This window comes from Copidosoma floridanum, unplaced genomic scaffold (assembly GCF_036245765.1).
Source record: "Copidosoma floridanum isolate Cflo_tuat_1 unplaced genomic scaffold, Cflo_Japanese_pri ptg000006l, whole genome shotgun sequence".
Lineage (NCBI taxonomy): Eukaryota > Metazoa > Arthropoda > Insecta > Hymenoptera > Encyrtidae > Copidosoma > Copidosoma floridanum.
In genome coordinates this window covers 19,508,190-19,526,565 of record NW_028321883.1, presented here as the reverse complement: position 1 = coordinate 19,526,565, position 18,376 = coordinate 19,508,190, and the positions used below count along the sequence as shown (strand labels likewise).

General features: G+C 35.5%; 2 protein-coding genes across 2 annotated transcripts; both read right to left on the bottom strand.

Annotated features, from left to right (window-relative positions):
• Positions 1-201: 201 nt before the first annotated feature.
• On the bottom strand, positions 202-1,071 carry LOC149375579 (uncharacterized). Its single transcript, XM_089598774.1, has one exon. It carries the CDS (start codon positions 1,069-1,071, stop codon positions 202-204), a length of 870 nt encoding a protein of 289 aa, XP_089454900.1.
• Positions 1,072-5,794: 4,723 nt separating this feature from the next.
• On the bottom strand, positions 5,795-12,414 carry LOC106639433 (uncharacterized). Its single transcript, XM_014353046.2, has 10 exons — positions 12,272-12,414; positions 11,545-11,861; positions 11,353-11,466; positions 10,883-11,074; positions 10,547-10,793; positions 10,314-10,464; positions 9,931-10,186; positions 9,388-9,637; positions 7,611-7,814; positions 5,795-6,606 (listed from the first exon to the last, which is right to left on the bottom strand). Exons 1-10 carry the CDS (start codon positions 12,336-12,338, stop codon positions 6,353-6,355), a joined length of 2,052 nt encoding a protein of 683 aa, XP_014208532.2. The 5' UTR covers positions 12,339-12,414; the 3' UTR covers positions 5,795-6,352.
• Positions 12,415-18,376: the final 5,962 nt, after the last annotated feature.

Genomic DNA, 18,376 nt, shown 5'->3' with positions numbered 1-18,376 from the left:
GAAGAAATACTATTTTTTACTTTTTTACACAAGTGAGTTACATATGTTAAGGATTAAGTGTTTGTAATAATTAATGGGCCAACTTTACAGCCAAGCACATTTGAGAATCAGATTCAGCGCATCAAAATACAGGAAAAAAAAAACTTTGGTGCAGCCATGGACCGCCATCGGCTAAGAAAAGTACCCTGGTTCCCGGGCTAGTTATTCACTGGTACTACCCGGATCGAAGCCCAAGGTGCTAAAGCCACGACCATAATGTTTGTCCCAATCGAATTCGGCACCTTCCGCATTATCCACCCTAAAAGCCGCCCGCATTTCCATTTGCTGCTTCCGTTCATCATTATCGTCGTCGCCATCATTCTCGTCCCGATTTTTTCTAGCGCCCTGTCCACTAAGCACTTTTGTGCCACGATTGTAAAACGTAGCTATGGTCCTGAGGGTCATCGAGATCCTGCTCCCTCCGTATGCCACCTCATCAGGGCGTTTTTCGCAATCCAGCCGCTCATCTTTCCTGATTCCGTGGAACCACTCGCGATTAGTTTGCCAGCCCAATATAACCAATGAGTTGTGCAACAGATTCACACTCTGAGCGGCTCCGGTCTTCTTGTGCGTGAGGACCATCGTCCTGGTCGCCCCCAGACTATAAATGATGATACTCGAGCCCTTGAGGATGTCCAGGGTTTTGTCCGAATGATCGGCAATGTGGTTCTGACTGTTTCTGTACAGTTGCACCAGCCCGTGGTTCAACTCCTGTCCCACGAGCTTCTCGATCTGATTCTTCACCTCGAGCACACGGGGCGTCCAGGGTATCTGCTCGGGCATGACAGCCGCAATCCGATACACCGGCTCGATCTCGTGTCCATCTTCCATCGCGATGGTTGCCTGGATGGATATTTCACGGGGAACGGTTTTGCCCTCGATGAATTTTATCTCGTTCCAATTTACTTCTTCGAAAATATCGTTGAAAATCGTTGGCTCGACCGGTAGGACGTCATGGAGAAGATAAGTGTCGCCCGAGCCCAGGGTGTCTTTTGAACGGCAGAGTTTCAAGAATGGAGCGTCGCTTGCCATTGTGTTATCGTTGCTTGTCAGACTCTGCTAAAACTATGAAAAAAGAAAATTTTTTTTTTTTATGAGTATGAGAACTTTCATTTGTACAAATTGTAATACTTGGAACTTGGACACTTTTGGCATTGTATTTTTATAGATGCTTAGGATAGGTAAAAGAAGCAGTCAACGGAAAGTTACAGTGAAAAAACAGCTAACTCAAAAAATTTAGTTTTCTTAAATTAATAGTGACAGTACTATATTTTATTCACAAGACAAATAGTTTTGAAAGACAAAAAGAATTTCTCTCTATTAGATTACTTTTAAGATAAGAATAAAAAGAATATTCTAAAAGAAGTAAGCAAAAAAATTGTTGTCCTAGTGGTTGCATCATAGATTTTATGGAGACACCATGCGATGATTATGGAACCACTGGTTAATGAACAATACAGGTAAAATTTGTGAGACAAAACTAAAAATTAATAAATTATGTTAGAAGTGATTGAATAGTTTTGAAGTCTCGTGCTCTTTTAGTCTGCTTGGCATATGAATACAATTGCATTTCTGCCTCTATGATGTTTGTAATAAAAAAAATTGCCATGTTAATTGTTTTTTGTACCAATATATCGATATTTTTATAACTCCAAAAAATCATTCGTTCAAGATCATTTAAAAAAAAATTTTTTTCTTTGTCTTTACATGTCCAATTAAGGTGGTTGGAGACTTAATAAATTTAAAAAATAATCTTCTGGTCAAAAGTTACTAGCAATTTAACGTAAAATACATAGGCAATTTAAAAACAATGCGTTTCATCCAAAGTACATACCAATTTTGAAGTCGAGGTCACTAATTTTTTATGAATACTTGATTGAAATTGAATAGTACTTCGTTCTTTGATTCCTTTATGTAGACTGACCTCTTTTAGTAGCAATGACTAAATCACTTTAAAAAACTATTATTTTATCACTCATGATAACGAAGCCCACAATTTAAAATTAATATAACGACAATCCTAGTTTTAAATATTCACTCTACGACTCTCTCTACCTTATCTTGCCAATGTGTTGGCTTTGGGTCTCTTTGTTAGAGTGAGACTCGGTTTCATATATTAAGGAAATTATTTTACAATGCATTTCAGAAGAAATCATTTTAAAAAAGTTAAAAAGAAATTAAAATTTCAAGTGTTGAATTTATAAGTTATAGAGCTTTTTAAACATGAAAATCGGAAGTAATTACATTGAAAACGACGCATGATTGTTATTTTTATTTGAGTACAGCGGATTTAAATACTTACTCATCTTTTTGAGAAAAATACTGCTGTAGCAATGCAAACTAACCTTGTGAAAATCAATGTGTTAAATAATAAAATAAAACAAAAAGGAACTGAGTAATGATTCATATTATTAAACTTTCGTTAATTTCCTGTGGAAATATCCAATTGTAACCGTTAAATCAAATATTTATTTGAATATATTTACATACAAAATAGAAACATAAACTTTAAATTTCCTCGCTTTATTAATGTGCCACAAACGTAAATAAAATTAATAAAAATTTAGACATGTGTGTCAAGAACTTCCTAAATAAAACTTTATGAAAAAAGAACTTTCGTATCTACATTATTTGCAATATCCAAACACCGACTTCTTTTTTCCCCGTCGATCGCCTGGCTACATGTCGTTGATCCGGAGAAATTCAGTCTGGCAGCTTGAGATTGTTCCCTATACACCATCGCAATCGAAGAAACTCCTTGCTGCAGCTATACTGCCCGGGGACAATCGGCCCTACCTATGTACTAATCCAGCGAAATTACTGGCACACGTCGACCCTGTCGCAAAGTTTACTCTGACCGTGAGGGCTTTTTTTCCTTCATTCGGCGCTTCTCGTGTCTTCACAATTGTGCAGACGAGTGAACATTCTTTGATCAGAATATTGGCGATCCACAGGACACGTGACTTATTTGGATTGACTGCGAAACTTTGTTCCAAGTTCGATATTGAAGTACACATTTAGGTTTTTTTTTAAACCACGTAGATACATTTTGCTACATTTCTCTCGGGAATTCAACAAAATTAATAATAAAGATGAAACACTTCTAGAAAACCACGTCAATTAAAAAAAGGGTTGTATTTTATAAAGACACCATCGATGTGCGTAGATTTTGATGAAATAAAATTTGCTCGACAAATTAAAAAAAAAGAAAAAAATTACAAATGTGTAGGATTATTATCCATCCAGCCGATAACTTCCCATTCATATCGGATGATATTCCTCGGATTATAGTCAGAGTCAAGAGAAGAGCGTACCTCGGATCCCTGACTCTCCGACTTTTATACCTCTATATATATAAATTTTGCTCATTTTCTCTTGTTCTCATCCCTCACTCGGCTTCGGCCAATGTCTCTTTTTATCCAAAGCACACACCGAATTAAATATGCCAACGAACTCGTCCACTACGCCGGTAACAGCAGCAGTAGTGCAAATCGTCTCATAATGGAATTTTTGCTGTCTCCACTCTTTATTCTCTTGCTCGTTCGGCTTCGAGGACTTTACTTGGCTGGCATTAAAAATTCAATTTCTGCGAAATGCAGCAAAAAGAGGGTTATCGTGTACGGTAATGATTATTGGTCGACTTTTTATACTATCTGGAAAAAAGTGAGTGCCTGAAGCAACATTGGAAATCATTTCCATTCATACTTTTATGGATATCTTTTATGCTTTAGATTTACTCAAGTAATAGAGCTTACGAGGAATAAATTTATGAATCTAAAAAAATTACTTTGAATCTTTGTGTACAGTTGTACTTAAAGCGATATATTCTCAAAATGCTACGTCGTTTTGACTAAACAATCTAGAGAAAAAAAATCAACAGTCATCTTCAGCAATGGATAAAATGTATTGATTATGGGTTAGATTTTATATGGAATGATTTCCGGTTCATTACATTTAATTACAACTGTTAATAAAAATTAAATTTTTCCATTATATATTGAATCTCTTTCTTTCCCTCCATTGTCAAACTGTCATGCTCGAGTCGTTGCGATTGTTCAGTTGTAAAAGCAGCTACAGATTGGTTTCTTAGCTTTCAGGTTATGTCTTTTTTTTAGGTAAGATTTTTGCTCAATTAAATTTACGTAAAACAATTTCTTCTTTTTATATTTCTCAATTAGACGATAGATTGGACGGGAAAACTGTAAAGTAATAATCGAGAAGAGGATTGTAAATATTGATGTTTTATTAAGTTATGATTACAAAGTATCTCAACAAACCTTAAATTGCAATACGTTGAACTACACAAAAAATTTATCAAAAAAATAATAAAATAAAGAGGTAGAATGGATGTTTCGAAAGTTTTCTGGAGTATTCGTGCATGAAACTCTAAAAAAAATCGGATCCCATCCTTGCGGATATACCGTCACGTACATCACCTCGAGCTTTATCCTCAAAGTGACTTTCAAAATTCGGTAATACAGCCGCTGATACTTTACCGGTGCATGAAAAGTTGCGGGATTACAGTCTAGCAAAAAAAAAAGTAATCGGCAAGCAGCCATCCTCTTCACCTCCGCCGCCTAGAAATCTGAAAATCAACGCACACGTATCTGTATTATTCGTACATTATAAAGTAGTAACAGCCGACACAGTTTCGCGACTTTTAACGGTACGAGCCACATGAATACTCGTAGGCGCGTCCGTACGCCTAGTACACCCACGCGTATAAAATACACATACGTATGCGTAATTACGGGAAGGATTACCAAGTGTGGGTAGCATTAGCGAGTCGCTCTTGAGCTCGGACGGAGATTTTGTGGCTAAGGCCCTTTTATCGGGAACTCGGCAGAGAGCCATTACTGTGACTACTCGACCCTGGATTACGGATAATGGAAAGGAGATTAACGCTTCGCGCGCACGCGAGGCTTTTTGTTTCCTTTGTGTTTTTTCTTATATTTTTCCTCTTATACAAGAGTATTTTGTCGCATCGAGTGGTCCAATTTTTTTCCAAATAACTTGGCGATTTTGGTGTAGATGGTCCGCCTGTGTAGGTTGCACATGTGAACTTGATGGATTATGAGAACGATGTATCATGGAGGACGTGAGTGAGTGTGTGTGTTAGCACGCTGGAGGTTGATATTGACGAATGAGATAGGCTGGCTATTACTTTGAGACAATCTGTTAGGCTCGATTGACTTGGTCCGATACGTTTAATGAATAGATTTGATCGATTATACATTGGAGTGATTGCGCTGTACGTTTCGTGAAACAATTGATACATCAATTTTCCAAAGTATATAATACATTATGAGGTTTAGTTGTAATTTAGTTGAATACATTGCTTGTAGATCTTGTGTATATTTTATCTGAAAAAAACTTTTTTATACAATTCACTGTCGTTTAGTCACTACAGATACAAATATTATCCAGTCACGTTAATGTTGACGTTCTACACTAATTTGTAATGTTACGAAAAATCTTGAAATTTACCAAGTACATCGAAGTATGTAAGTTTAATAAAAATAGAAATTGAACGTGATAGAAAAGTAAATTTAAGTATCAATAAATGAAAGTTTTTATAATTTTAAATTGGCATAAAACCAAAAAATTGAAGACTCGTTTATAGAATATATACTTAAAATGCAATCAAATTTTTTTTTATAATAATCTATTGATGGAACAGTCGTTAGTTAACTTGAAGCAATAATTCTCCAAGTTGTTGATAGAAAAAATAGTTCACTGTTTTTTAATTCAATCATTGCATTCATAAAAAATGTTTTTTATTCCAACACTAGTTACAGAAATTTTACGTATTTTTATGGTCAATCGATAGTAGTATAAAAACGTCCTATGACTTCATTTTTTTTCCAAAAGAGATTCAAAATTTCAAATATATCTTCAGTTGCAAATGTGGCATATGTAAGTTAACTTTAATAATGTACTTTATCTCTCTATTTTTGTACAAAATTAAATATAGTTGTGAAACTAATTTATAGTCTGTTATTCTTAAAACTACGTATGATTATAAATATGTACTTTTAATTTCTGGACTTACTAAGAAGTTAGAAATTATTATTACCGTAACCTAAGTTAACCTAAGAAGGTAAAAATTATTATTAATTACCGTAACCTAAATCTACTGCATTTTTTCGTGCATCAAACATACGCATCAGTTCAATGTGATTCAAACTTTAATAAGTATAGTTGCCTCTTACATTTTTACAGCACATATTTAAAAAAAAGTAATACATCGTTATAACACCCATGTTCATTTAGCTTCATGCGATATGCAGGTACAAACATCTTCGATCACATCTCAAGCAAACGTGTTCGGTTTTTCTAGAATATCATCTTCGTCATCAGGCTTGGATCGGAACTTTAATCTTTGTAGTACAAGCAGAACAGAAGCTAAAGAAATGCACAGTATGATACCAAGTATTAGACTGAGATTAGCTTTGGAAAAGCTCAAATGTTGACTGGCCATCACGATTACTTCATCTCTTTCCTCTTCCGGTGCATTGACAAAGCGTGCATAACAATACCATTTGCCAATATCGTTTTTATCATGAGCTGTAAACAACAACAACATATATTATCACCTCGTGTTCAATTATTTTATGAATTAGAATAGTATATTTTATTAATTTAACGCTCGACAAAACGCAGTTAATCAGTCTAATAGTAGTAAGAAAACTTATTTCTTTCTCGATATATTTCTACGATCGAGCCAAGTTATCGACCAAGGAAAAACACAAATTCAATCATCGGATGAACCAAGTCGAGGGATTGTCTTCCCTGACACTGTCTTATTGAACTTGTCGAGGCAGTTGATTCAAGCCTCCTTCTCTCCCTGCAAGCTTGTATACCAAAGCCATTCTGTGGAATCATCCACGACAAGCTGTAGCTTCGGTAGTAACCATCAGAGTGTAGCTCCGATGATGGAATTCCGCGAGTAAAAGTCTCGTTGGAGTGGAACGTCAAAAAGCAACGGATGCGGAAAAAGAAAAGAAGCAAGACTAGCGCGCGCAGTTACGGCAGTGGCAAACAATGGACTTTTCCGTCAAAAGACAAACGACAAGGCGAACGAGAGAACGACAGTGGCACCGAGAGCGCAGTGTTTTACTTTCTCCCTCGGATCTTTGTCTTTTTCACCCCGACGTTTTTCGCGAGCAGGGGAGTAAAAGAGAGAGAGAGAGAGCTCTCGTTTGTTCTGCGACGACGAGAATCAAATCTTCGCGAGTCTGATTGGTTCAGCTAGGATTTTACTTTTTTTTAAATTTTTTTATCGCCGAGGAAGAAAAATATTGCCTCAGGTGCCTTCTTGTTTTCAAGAGACAAAAAATTGCAGCCTCACAATATTTGACGGTCTCGATTATTAAGGCACTTCTTGTGTCCTTGCTTTTCCCGTGTCTTCATTTTGTTAGAGTCAAGAGAAATTTTTCTGTTTTTTCATTTCTTTGTGTACCCAACTGATTGAATGTTCTAAATGCTCCTTGACATTATCAATTCAATTTCGTACAATTTACTCGGTAGAGCATTATTGTTATGGCCCAGAGTACAGAATTGAAACTTACCTCGGATGGACAGCTTACAATGGGTAGCTTTGGTCTCAGTGCCATAGTGTTCTGAATCATCAATATTGATTCCATAACCGAGAGGATTAACCCATCGGCAGGTATCTATCAGTTGATCGGATTCAGGAAGCGGCTGACAGATGAGATCAACTCCTCCCTCGCTCGAGACTGTAATCACGTCTTGAGCTGCCATCAGACGCGTATCTGCAACACGGAAATACTGATTAATATTGCATCAAAATTCAATGAAGATATGATGTTCTTCATTATTTATGGTTATTTACATTACTAAAATATTAACCATGTCTGCTTACTGAGGACAGTTTGTAGTGATTTTAAATAAAATTTAAAAAATATTCCTCTCTATAATTTTACGGCAAACAATATGATAAGAGCAAAAATTATAACTCAACTACTTATAAATATAAATTGAGCAGCATATGTTTTTATTGTCATGGCCTGGCGAAACGGGCCATTATGATACTAAAGTAAGTTGCTCAATCATTGGATTAATGTTGTATGGATGTTTTAACTTGATGTAAAATTATATAATCAGGAAGAGGAAGGGAGTAAATCATAAAAATCTACATAGCTACGAATAAAAAAATTATAAGAAGCGATTTAAACATGTCAATTCAAAATGTTGTACTTTTTTCCAGATATGACATACATTTGTAATTATTATCAGGAATCCCATGTTTACGAGTTGAACGAACTTTTGAAAGCCATGAGACCCCCTACTGTCATTTGTACGAAGAGTAGGATTGATAAATCTTTTTATCACCGAAGAACCTTTTTGGCATCCTCGAATGAAATTCCGCGGTTCCGCACCTAAAATAACTCTGCCCGAAATCGATTCTGCGTCAGAGGTTAAACGACAGCGCTTATCGTTGACTCCACCCAGCTCCCTCGTCTCTCCCTCTCTTATCTGTTACTTAGTTAATTAATTTTCACGGCACTTTGCACGTTTATGTATTTCGAGACAGAAACTCCTTCGATCCTTCTGCTTGTAATAATAAAGCTAGTGCGAGCGAGGCAGAGAGTATTAAATACTTGTTCGTGAGTTATATTAAGTCCACGGGAGTAATGAATTAGGGGAAAGGGCTCGAGGTAAGACGGGAGGACCCCGCTAATGCGCCCAGACGATTCTGATTAATCCAATAAGCAGGCCTCTTCTCTGAATATTAGTTTAGTAACTAGAGGACACGCGCACACACACTCTACCTCTTCTTGATAGTTTGCGCGAGAAATTTGGTTTAAAATATACTACCTGCCTTTACTTTTCTCCTGTATTTGCCTTTATGTTTGAAATTTTTAACTACATATATTTTGAAAGCAAGCTTTTTTCATTTACTAGCTTTTCTTCACAAGATTTTCTTGAATCGTTGATGCTTTGTCTATTAATTAACTATAATTTTAGTAGTAGAAGGGTGAAAGAAGCCTAAATGCCCCAATGTTCCGATGTATGAACAATGTACTCTTGTATTAAAATCTTGTTGTGTTTTTTTTGTTACACAGTAAAGATTTTTGTCGTCAATGCACATCATGTTATTGATTCTCCAATAAGGAATAGTGTTTTTTATAAAATTTGGCCAATACCATTTCAATACCATTGAATTGCCATAAAGCTATATATTTTTCAACTAAAATGGTTGATTGTAATTATGTGTGTGTGGAGGTTGTAGCGTATGAATGTATGATATGTAGTAACAATTGTAATGTTTACTGATCACAACTGGTGATTATTTCAGTTTACTAATTAATTATAAATCCATACCTTTGACAGTCACGTTGAAACTTTCACGAATCTCAATGGACCCGTTGACACCCAAATTACAGGTCCACTGACCGGAATGGTTGGTATTTGCTACCTTGATTTCAGCGCCGCACTCTCCCAATTCAAGGCCTGCGCCCTTGTATTTCAGTACATTTTTCGAAGTACTTGACTCTGTCGAAACACTGTAAAGTGTACCATTTGGACTACGCAGCCAGCAATACCTCAGGAGTTCTTGAGAAGTGCATTTGACCTTGAATCACATGATTCAATCATGTATAAATTATGCTTAAATTATATTTTTCGTTAGAAACATTTTTGCTATCTCTATTATTAAGAATTATTTCCAAGTATTCGTGTTCTGCAAAAAAATTCTTTTTAAAAGAAGGTCATCAATAAGCTTTGGATTCAAACGTATTCGATTGGGAAAACACGATTTTCTAATTTAAGTAAACCATTTGGTATCAGCTCTTGATTGAATATAAAATTTATCATTTACAAATATTCTTGTTTGCTATTATCTAAAACACTTCGTAAAGAAATTACCTCAAAAGAATCGCCTTTCTTGACATGCACATTTTTCGTTGTTATACTTGTATTGGTGGCAGGATTAGAATCTAATGGTTGCGTGACTTTTAATATTCTTCCGTTTGTAACTGATGGTTCTGAAAATTTAAACAAGCACTTCCACGAGCCATAATCCTCCGAGCTTGGCCTGTGAATGGTTATACCGCAATCGTAATCTTCTATGTGACTGAACATTGAATCTTCGATGTTTAGACTGTTTCCATAATACTCATACCTGAAAACAATCAACAATTGGTAATGGCTGCAATAGAGGATTGCTCAATTTCGTGAGTTAAATATGATGTTTATAAGAATGATAAAGTATGTTATTAAAGAGACAGTATCATGGAGTTAGTTCTTACTTTTTGTCACCTATTCCGTAAGTCATGTGCAAAACTTTACCATCCGGTCGGACAAAACTACAAAACCTCATATTTAAGCCCCGAACTTGACATAGAAGATTTATGTCACCATTCTTTCTATGAACTACGCTGCTGTTGAAAGTAATTTCTCCTAAAATAAAAAAAAAGTCCCTGTTACAAGCAAACTCTAGTCAACGACAAAAACTCAAGTGGTCTTATTGGTAGGTCATTACTATTGACTTTGAGTTCGATTTCTTGAGGAACTAGACTCTGGTACCCTTCCAATCCGTAGAAAACTTTCCAAAGGCCAGCGTGATGTTCCTTCACATTTGGTATTTCTAACTCGCACTCACGGCTCCTGGTTGATTCAATAATAGGATACGATTTTCCATACGGATCCTCGAACATACAGATCCTCAAATCCCCGAATCTACCAACTGTTAGGATAGCTTTTCGGCCACGTTTGAAAGAAAAGCTTGTCTAGAGAAAAAATGATAATTGACGTGATTTCAACTCAGTTAAAATACAGCTTCTTATCAGATTAAAGATGTTGAAAACTACATTCTTACCCGATTAAGCACAAGATTCTTTTCATCTTTGACTATAATGTCGAAAGACTTGATGGTAGCAGTGTTATTCTTCGAGTCAGCTATTAAAGTCCAACGTCCAGTGTTTTCGGGCTTAACGTCCATCTTGACGCCACATTTTCCGGCTTTCGATATCTTTGATAGATTGTCGGGTTCCACGCTGTATTCTAAGAGCTGAAAGTTATTCATTATTCGTAAAGGTTCGAAATTATGATGCATCGGAAAAAAAATTACACGTCCACGGGCCAACTAGCAAGGATCGACCACTCGAAGTTTTACTTTTTACCGGTGGAAAAACGCGGTACATGAAACCGTATTATACGCATCCAGATAGTCGGTAGTAATGAGGTGTGGCTCAGACCGTGTATTCACGAACAATACACTTCGATCCGAGATGTTTGCCACCTAATAACTAAGAATTCAGATGCGTAGCTTGGTAATAATTTATTTACCTCGGGACTCAACAACTTGCAAGCTAACAAGTCGCTAAATCTGTCTTGAAAGCCAAGTGACACTTGCTGATCTTGGTAAACGTTGATTGTTTGCGATTTTAATGATTTGTCTATCTGTAAAATTAAGAATGGTTCAATCACGTATTTAGAAAAGTAATGTTGTCAGTGATCGGCATTTATGATCAGCCTTACCTTCCTAACTTGGATATTGTAGAACACAACATTCTCCTTGGTACCTTCCGGAGTCTTTATGGCCGTATTTATTTTCCAGATTCCAGAGTCCGTCTCTGTCATTTTATTCACTCGAACTGTACACAATTCACTGTACTTATCGAAAGAAAACTTTTTATTTTCACTTGGTCGATTTCCATCATTTGGAATAGGGTAAAGCACGAATTCAGTTCCATTGTTAGTTACTAACTTGCAGCTTATTACGTCATTTCTAGTTTGATGTATGTTCTTCAAATCCACATAATCATCCAAGTCAACGTATACTGTATGCACTTTCACTGAAATCAATTTAACATTTGAGTTATGAAGTGGATAAATTTATTGATATAGTGTCGATGATGGTTGATTTTAACCACCAAAACCATTAAGTCTGCATTTTTTTTTTTTTTTTTTTCATTGCAGTCGTAATACTAATTAAGTCACAAGCTACGTATCGACCTGCACCGACACTTATCTTGAGTTTTAATCTATCTGAAGGCTGAAGAAACTTTCTCGACTAGAAAAAGATTATTTCAGTAAGAGAAACATACTGCTTCTTTTTTTTATGAAATAAAGAACAAAATCGACCATATAAGAATATTCACTTAACGAGTAATTGCATTAATAAAAATCACGACCCACACTTAAGTCTGGCTATCCCAGCAAGCAAATGTTCCTACTGAAAAAAAAGTAAAACAAAGGCACGTACCTTTGGCTAAGCACAAGCTAGCCCTGAGCGCCAAGACAAGCAAGAAAATGCGAGCCAAGATCGCCATCCCGACAAAGTGGTCACTATCCGTTACAATGAGAATGCCTCGTGTCAGTCACAATGATTTTATACAACGTGTTGGCTAGCCGAGCGATAATGGCTGCGCGCCCGAGCTTTCTTATCTCGACCCTGCCTGTGGCTAATCGTCACTCTCTCGCTTTTTTCTTTTCTTCGAGTCTAGCTGTCTATTTGTACTTTTGTAGCGCGATTTCAGCAATTTTGTGCAGGCTGTCTCGGGTTTCATGAGTTACTGCGCTATTTGATTTTTGTTCATCAATGAATCTGGAAACGTGAAATAAAACAAACGTACACATGCGAATGCTTAGCCTTTGATACTGACATCGCACGAGGTTTCTCTATTTGGTAATTTGAAATAGAGTTCAATGTTAACAAGCCATGACATGAGTCATTACCAAGTTAACTCTTTCTAAAAATTACAGAAGGTCGCTTAATTAAATTAACCAGAATTTGTTTTAGTTGCTGCAGAAGTCTTTATGTGTATATCCTGACGTTACTTAACTTCCTTGTGAAGCAAAGATTATGGAGAGACGATTAGTAAAATTTTAACATGAGGTGTATTAAAATCTGTTTGAACCGGAAGTAATATCACAAAAATCAAAGTAAAGAATAAACGTAGCGAAAAGTATTACACGTTGAAAAAAATTATCTCTGATAGCGGAACAAAGATTTTGAACGCAAATTTTATTCACGTCGAATTTTTAGGAAATCCAGAGATTAGTTTATACGTTCCGATGGCATGCAATATCATAGAATGACTTTCCAAAGGCAAACTAAAGAGCAATTAAAATATAACGAGCCTATCAGGTAAATTGTCAAACGCAGGAAAAAAGGAGGTGATAAAATTAAATACAAAGTGCTCCGAAAAATTGTAAAGTCGATCGAAAAATCGTCATAAAAACATATAGCCCCCAGTTATTCCATCAAGTATCAAATTGTCGCGCAAGAGAGACTAAAAAGTAAGCTGGCATTGAAAATACAGGCGATTATCGGGCTCGCGACGGTATCGAGAGAAAGAAACAATATATTTGTGTATCTGCTTATCACGTACGTGCCATCAGTAAGGGACGCAGAAATTTATATATCGAGATAAAACTAGGCTGCTGCTGCTGCTACCAGCGATGCACAGCGTAAAGCAGATAAACTCTGATTTCGATTTCGAGTACTCGATAGAGCAGGATAGAGGTATCTGTGTATCGCGTAAAGATATATCGGTGCAGAAGAGAACGTACGTACGCACGAGACGGGATCTTGGTGTAATTGAATTTCCGACTGACGGGATATGCTCGGATCGATTTACGTTTCAGAAATTATCAGTGCGAATACAAATATGTATTTATAGCGTGCAGATTAGATAGCTGAAGTATATGTTAATAAAAATTTATTGTTCGGATTTGCGGGCCTATTCTAAGGCGCTTTTTTTTTTAGATGACATTACTAGGAGGATTTGCATCATGCACGTGTGCATTACAATCTATTGGATAGAGGAAAAAATTTAATTTGATAAATTATTATTTATTGTTACTATTCCGAATAGAATTTCTTCAGAAATTAAAAAATGTATCTCTGACTGTAAAATGTTATACACATTTACGTAACACAATGTTTACAAAAAGTAAATTATACAGCTATGTGTGTTGTTATTATATCTATGTACTCCAAAAACTGCAAAAAAGCAACAAAAAATATTAATTAAAAAAAAAAACATTTTCTGTTCTTTTATACTTGTTAACTATTAGTGTACAGTTTTTTTTTCTTATGAAATTGGTAAACCTACGATGAAAACTAATTAACTTGATAAAATAAAACAATCAGTAAGCTTGTTCATTAAGATTATTGTTTCTTTTTTTTATAAAAAGTTGAATTTTCGATGTCACTCACATTTTCTTCAGGATTTTATATTACATAAAATTAAATTATTTACATTACCATTCTAGAATAAAACTGAATTTGTTCATAAACTACTTACGCAATATTGAAATGATATGACCTACATTATCGAGCTAGGGCTCAATGTTTACATTATTGATTATCTTTAATGTAAAATTTTAGCCAGTTTTAAAAATTCGGAACTCATTTATATTTTCAGGTTGGATAAAGTGGACGTTGTTTAGTATTACAAGATATGTCCATCATTCGTTTTCACCAAGTATCTTCTTGAAAGAGTATCCAAATTTCTTAATGAAAATGAAGTGAAGAGGTAAGTACAGCAAATGTTTTAACTATTTTACGATTTAATCTTGGTACAAACAAAATTATATTTCAAAAATAATCTGATTTAATTAGTTACAAGATAATTGCAATTGTTAAAACTATACTAAAAAAAGGCTCTGCTTTTTTTATGAATATGGCTTTTTTTTAGCAATTCTGGATGAAATTCTATAAAAGGCAGTGAGCGATCTTTCTTGATTGGGATACTTAGGCAATGAAATGTCAGGCGTATTCTCAGTAGCAGTAAATACGTATTTTACAAAGAAAATGTTTTTTACCTATCAATTTTTCGATAACTTTTAAAACTTGTTAGATATGTTAAGTAAGTACATTTAAATTGACTTCAATATGTTTCGTATTAAAAAACAAAGCAGAAAACGTTAGATTTAAAACAATGGTATACGTGTTTTTCTTTAAATTCAGTTGCGAAACTATAAAAACTGATCACGTCGTTTGCGATACGCAGTTCATCTTAGTCCTTGTTTCACTTAATTCAATCCAAGCAAACTTACCCTTTTTACGTTTGAGAAATCGAGGGAAATGTAAATGCGTGCACCCGCAGGGGTCGCAGTCTATCGATTTTTCATGAATTACCCAACGATGGAACAGGAAAAATCCGATTCAGGCTTTTAATGTATTTACATAAATAAGATTCACTTAGGCCTCTTCTAAAGAGAGTTGGGAGATAAAGAGAAGAGAAAAAAAAGCTGCAGGGCTGTTTAAAGGGATTGTCTCTCGAAAATCGTATTTGTATCTAACGAAACGAAAATGAAGGGTTTGGGCTTGCTTTTTGAAGAATCTGCACAGAGGATTTTTTTTTACTTGCGTTTATTTTCATTAAGTTAAAACTGGTTTGTTGTGCAAATAATAACGTTGGTTAAAGCATTTCTTGTTTCGTTTCATGCATCATCGACTTGTTGCTGATTACAATACCAAACGGTCAATGTTCGGTATCAATCTTATCACATGATTGTTTGATAACGTTGTTGTATCGGCTCCGTTTATTCGATCTCCAAGTATACGACACCGAAAATCAGGAAACATGTAGGCCAAAAAAAGCACTGTTATTCGTTATGGCATGGTATCTTCCCAATCTACTCCGAACTTGTTATTATCAGTTAAAAGTTGATAAGCCACCACTGCAACTAATACTTTAGATTAATGAGTGTAGAACACAACGATACGTGCGCCACCTTCCATACGCGGTAGTTACTAAAAGCGGGCAATGAGAACACGTGCACCCAAACTTTACTTACCACATAGATAAAACTACTTATTGCGACATGCTATTATGTCGTAAATTTTGAAATGTTTCATGAATATTTATCACAAAGTGCCCGATACTTTCCCCTACGTCTTTTACCTCGAATATTGTTATTACCTTTTTTTTTAAAGAAAAACAAAAAATGGTAGCATTCCTCCAACCCCCGAGCAGTTCTTTCCAATTCCATGTCTGTATGGTCGGAGTAGATGATGAGATGCTGCGCCCAACACCGCGAATCCCATCAGGAAGATTAGACACAGACAGCCAGACAGAGCCCACCAGATGAGGTTACAGCCATACGTATATACATACGCGGGATATGCGCGTGTATCGCGGATCAAAGGCCCCATCCTAAAACTCGTTCACTCCATCCTCCCTTGCTCCACGAGCGCCACTTTCGAGACCTCGTGATGCGTCCGCGTAATTGATATGGTCCGAGGGGGTTGTCGGTCTGGCGAGACTGCTTTCAACTACCGCAAAGTCATGGCACAGTCAATTACCATAATATGCGAGAGGACAGGAGAATGTACGCACATTATGTTTATGCATAACGATTTACGCGCATAGTAAGGTATACAGATAGCATAGAGATGTACAGTGACGGTCACCAGGAGTAATACACAGACTTGCGATCGCTAGTTTGGTAGTTTTTTTTTTTCTTTTTTTTTCCTGTCTATAGAGAAACGGGTAGGTCGAGATGGCCTGTCCTTTGATGGTTCGATGTATGATGGAGCGTTTGGATGGATCAATTAAGAGAAACGGCTGGACTTGCGTAAAGGGGCACAATTGGATCCCGGCGATTCGTTAGGGGGGACTTTGCGTGCGCTTTGATGCGTGCACGTTGCGGATACCAGAAGTTCGCTGCACGCTCGACTACGTGTCCCCGTTGAAATTTGATTCGAAGGTTACATAGTGCCAACGAGGAGAATGACAATGTGTAAGATGAATGGTGACGTGAAAAAATTACATCTGAAACCAGAATGGCAGACGAAAGTTTTTTCAATGCAGTAGTTGTAAGTTTGTGGTGATTTTGATTTTCCTCCAGTTTTTTTTTACGTATAATAAGCAGCTCATAGCTTGCAAGTTTATCCAGATGAATCTGTATTCTTTTGTGCACTTTCGTTATTAAGTATTTTACTAGCTCAATGGAACAGTTTTATTGACTAAAGGATTGTAGGTTGAACAGTTTTCAGTTTTCAATTTTTTTTTATAAAAAAAAATAACAAAAAAAATGACCTAGTTTCAGAAAAAAAAAAAATAGTTTTAAATTAACAGGTCAACATGTTTAAATAAACTTGTCTTAAAATTTTAAAAGGTTGATTATTCAGATTATTGATGATTGAGGAATGAACTTTTTACTTTTGTTCCCAAACGTTACTAGAATGCTTGTTTCTATCAATTGAGTTTAGATAACTTAATATCTTTTTTGACTATTGTAATGAACATGTAAATTAAAAATTACCATTAACCTGATCCAAAAAAATGTTATCTTTCGCGTAAATAAATGTTTTAAAGGGTAGGAAAAAAATTGTAGAAAGCAGTTTGACGATGGAAACAAAATAAAGTTAAAACTTGTTAAGTAAAAGCCAGTCAATTGTCAATTTCGCAGTGCTGTGATCAATTGTCGAAGGGATGCATCACCAGAGTTATTTGCTCGCTATCCTGTTGTAGTCCAAGGGTTCGAATAGGAAGGGTGTGAGCACAAGGAGTTCTGTCGAAATGTCAACACTATGCGTTTCCAATTGATCGATCGTTTATAATTTGGTTATAGGTACGTACGCTCTATCAACATCATCCATCAAACAGACGGGATATTTATTCTTGCATATTACTAGTTATGTGAGACGCGCTTCGCGTGAGCAACATTATTATGATTACTTTGATAATCGATTGTAAATATTTTGGTAATTTATTAATCCACAAACATACCTCTCTGTCTACAGATGAAAGACCTTTGCTTATATTTTTTCTTTCACTTTTCCGTCTTGGCATACGTACTCTATTATATCTTATCCATGCAATCTTTATAAAACCACAAATCTCGTATTATACCGTTTAAAAATAATTAAATAAATCAATAATGATTAAAAAACTTCAAATTTAATAATAAAAATTAAATTATAAAATTCATAAAAATTTTCAACAAAGATGTCTGTGAATTTTCCGTTTAATTTACAATTATAATACTTACGATCTATTAATTTAACAATAACATTTTCAAAAACGCGTATTACTAACTAAGTGCATTATTTACTTAATCTATTCATTTATTATTCAGGTCTACTAAATTTAAGCCATTTTACAAATTGTATTGTAATATTTGATGTCAGCTATGCGGCACCGAACCGTATTATTTATTTCAGCAATATTAGTATTCTCTATTGTTTATCGCTAACAACCTGATGGCAATCAACATGAAATTTTGATTCCTCTTGACTGAAGCAAATATCAAGTTCAAGCAAAAAGACACAAACTCGTCATCGTACCTTAATCATTAACTCTGACTTTTATTTTACGATTCATCGACGTGAAACATTTTCATAATGAATCTC

What these genes read in the sequence shown, in the direction of transcription:
- LOC106639433 (XM_014353046.2), bottom strand. Translation starts at nt 12,338, where the DNA reads ATGGCGATCTTGGCTCGCATTTTCTTGCTTGTCTTGGCGCTCAGGGCT. An exon ending in ACAATATCCAAGTTAGGAAG is followed by an intron (nt 11,467 to 11,544) that starts GTAAGGCTGATC and finishes TTAATTTTACAG; the next exon opens with ATAGACAAATCATTAAAATC. An exon ending in AGAATCTTGTGCTTAATCGG is followed by an intron (nt 10,794 to 10,882) that starts GTAAGAATGTAG and finishes TTTTTTCTCTAG; the next exon opens with ACAAGCTTTTCTTTCAAACG.
- LOC149375579 (XM_089598774.1), bottom strand. Translation starts at nt 1,071, where the DNA reads ATGGCAAGCGACGCTCCATTCTTGAAACTCTGCCGTTCAAAAGACACC.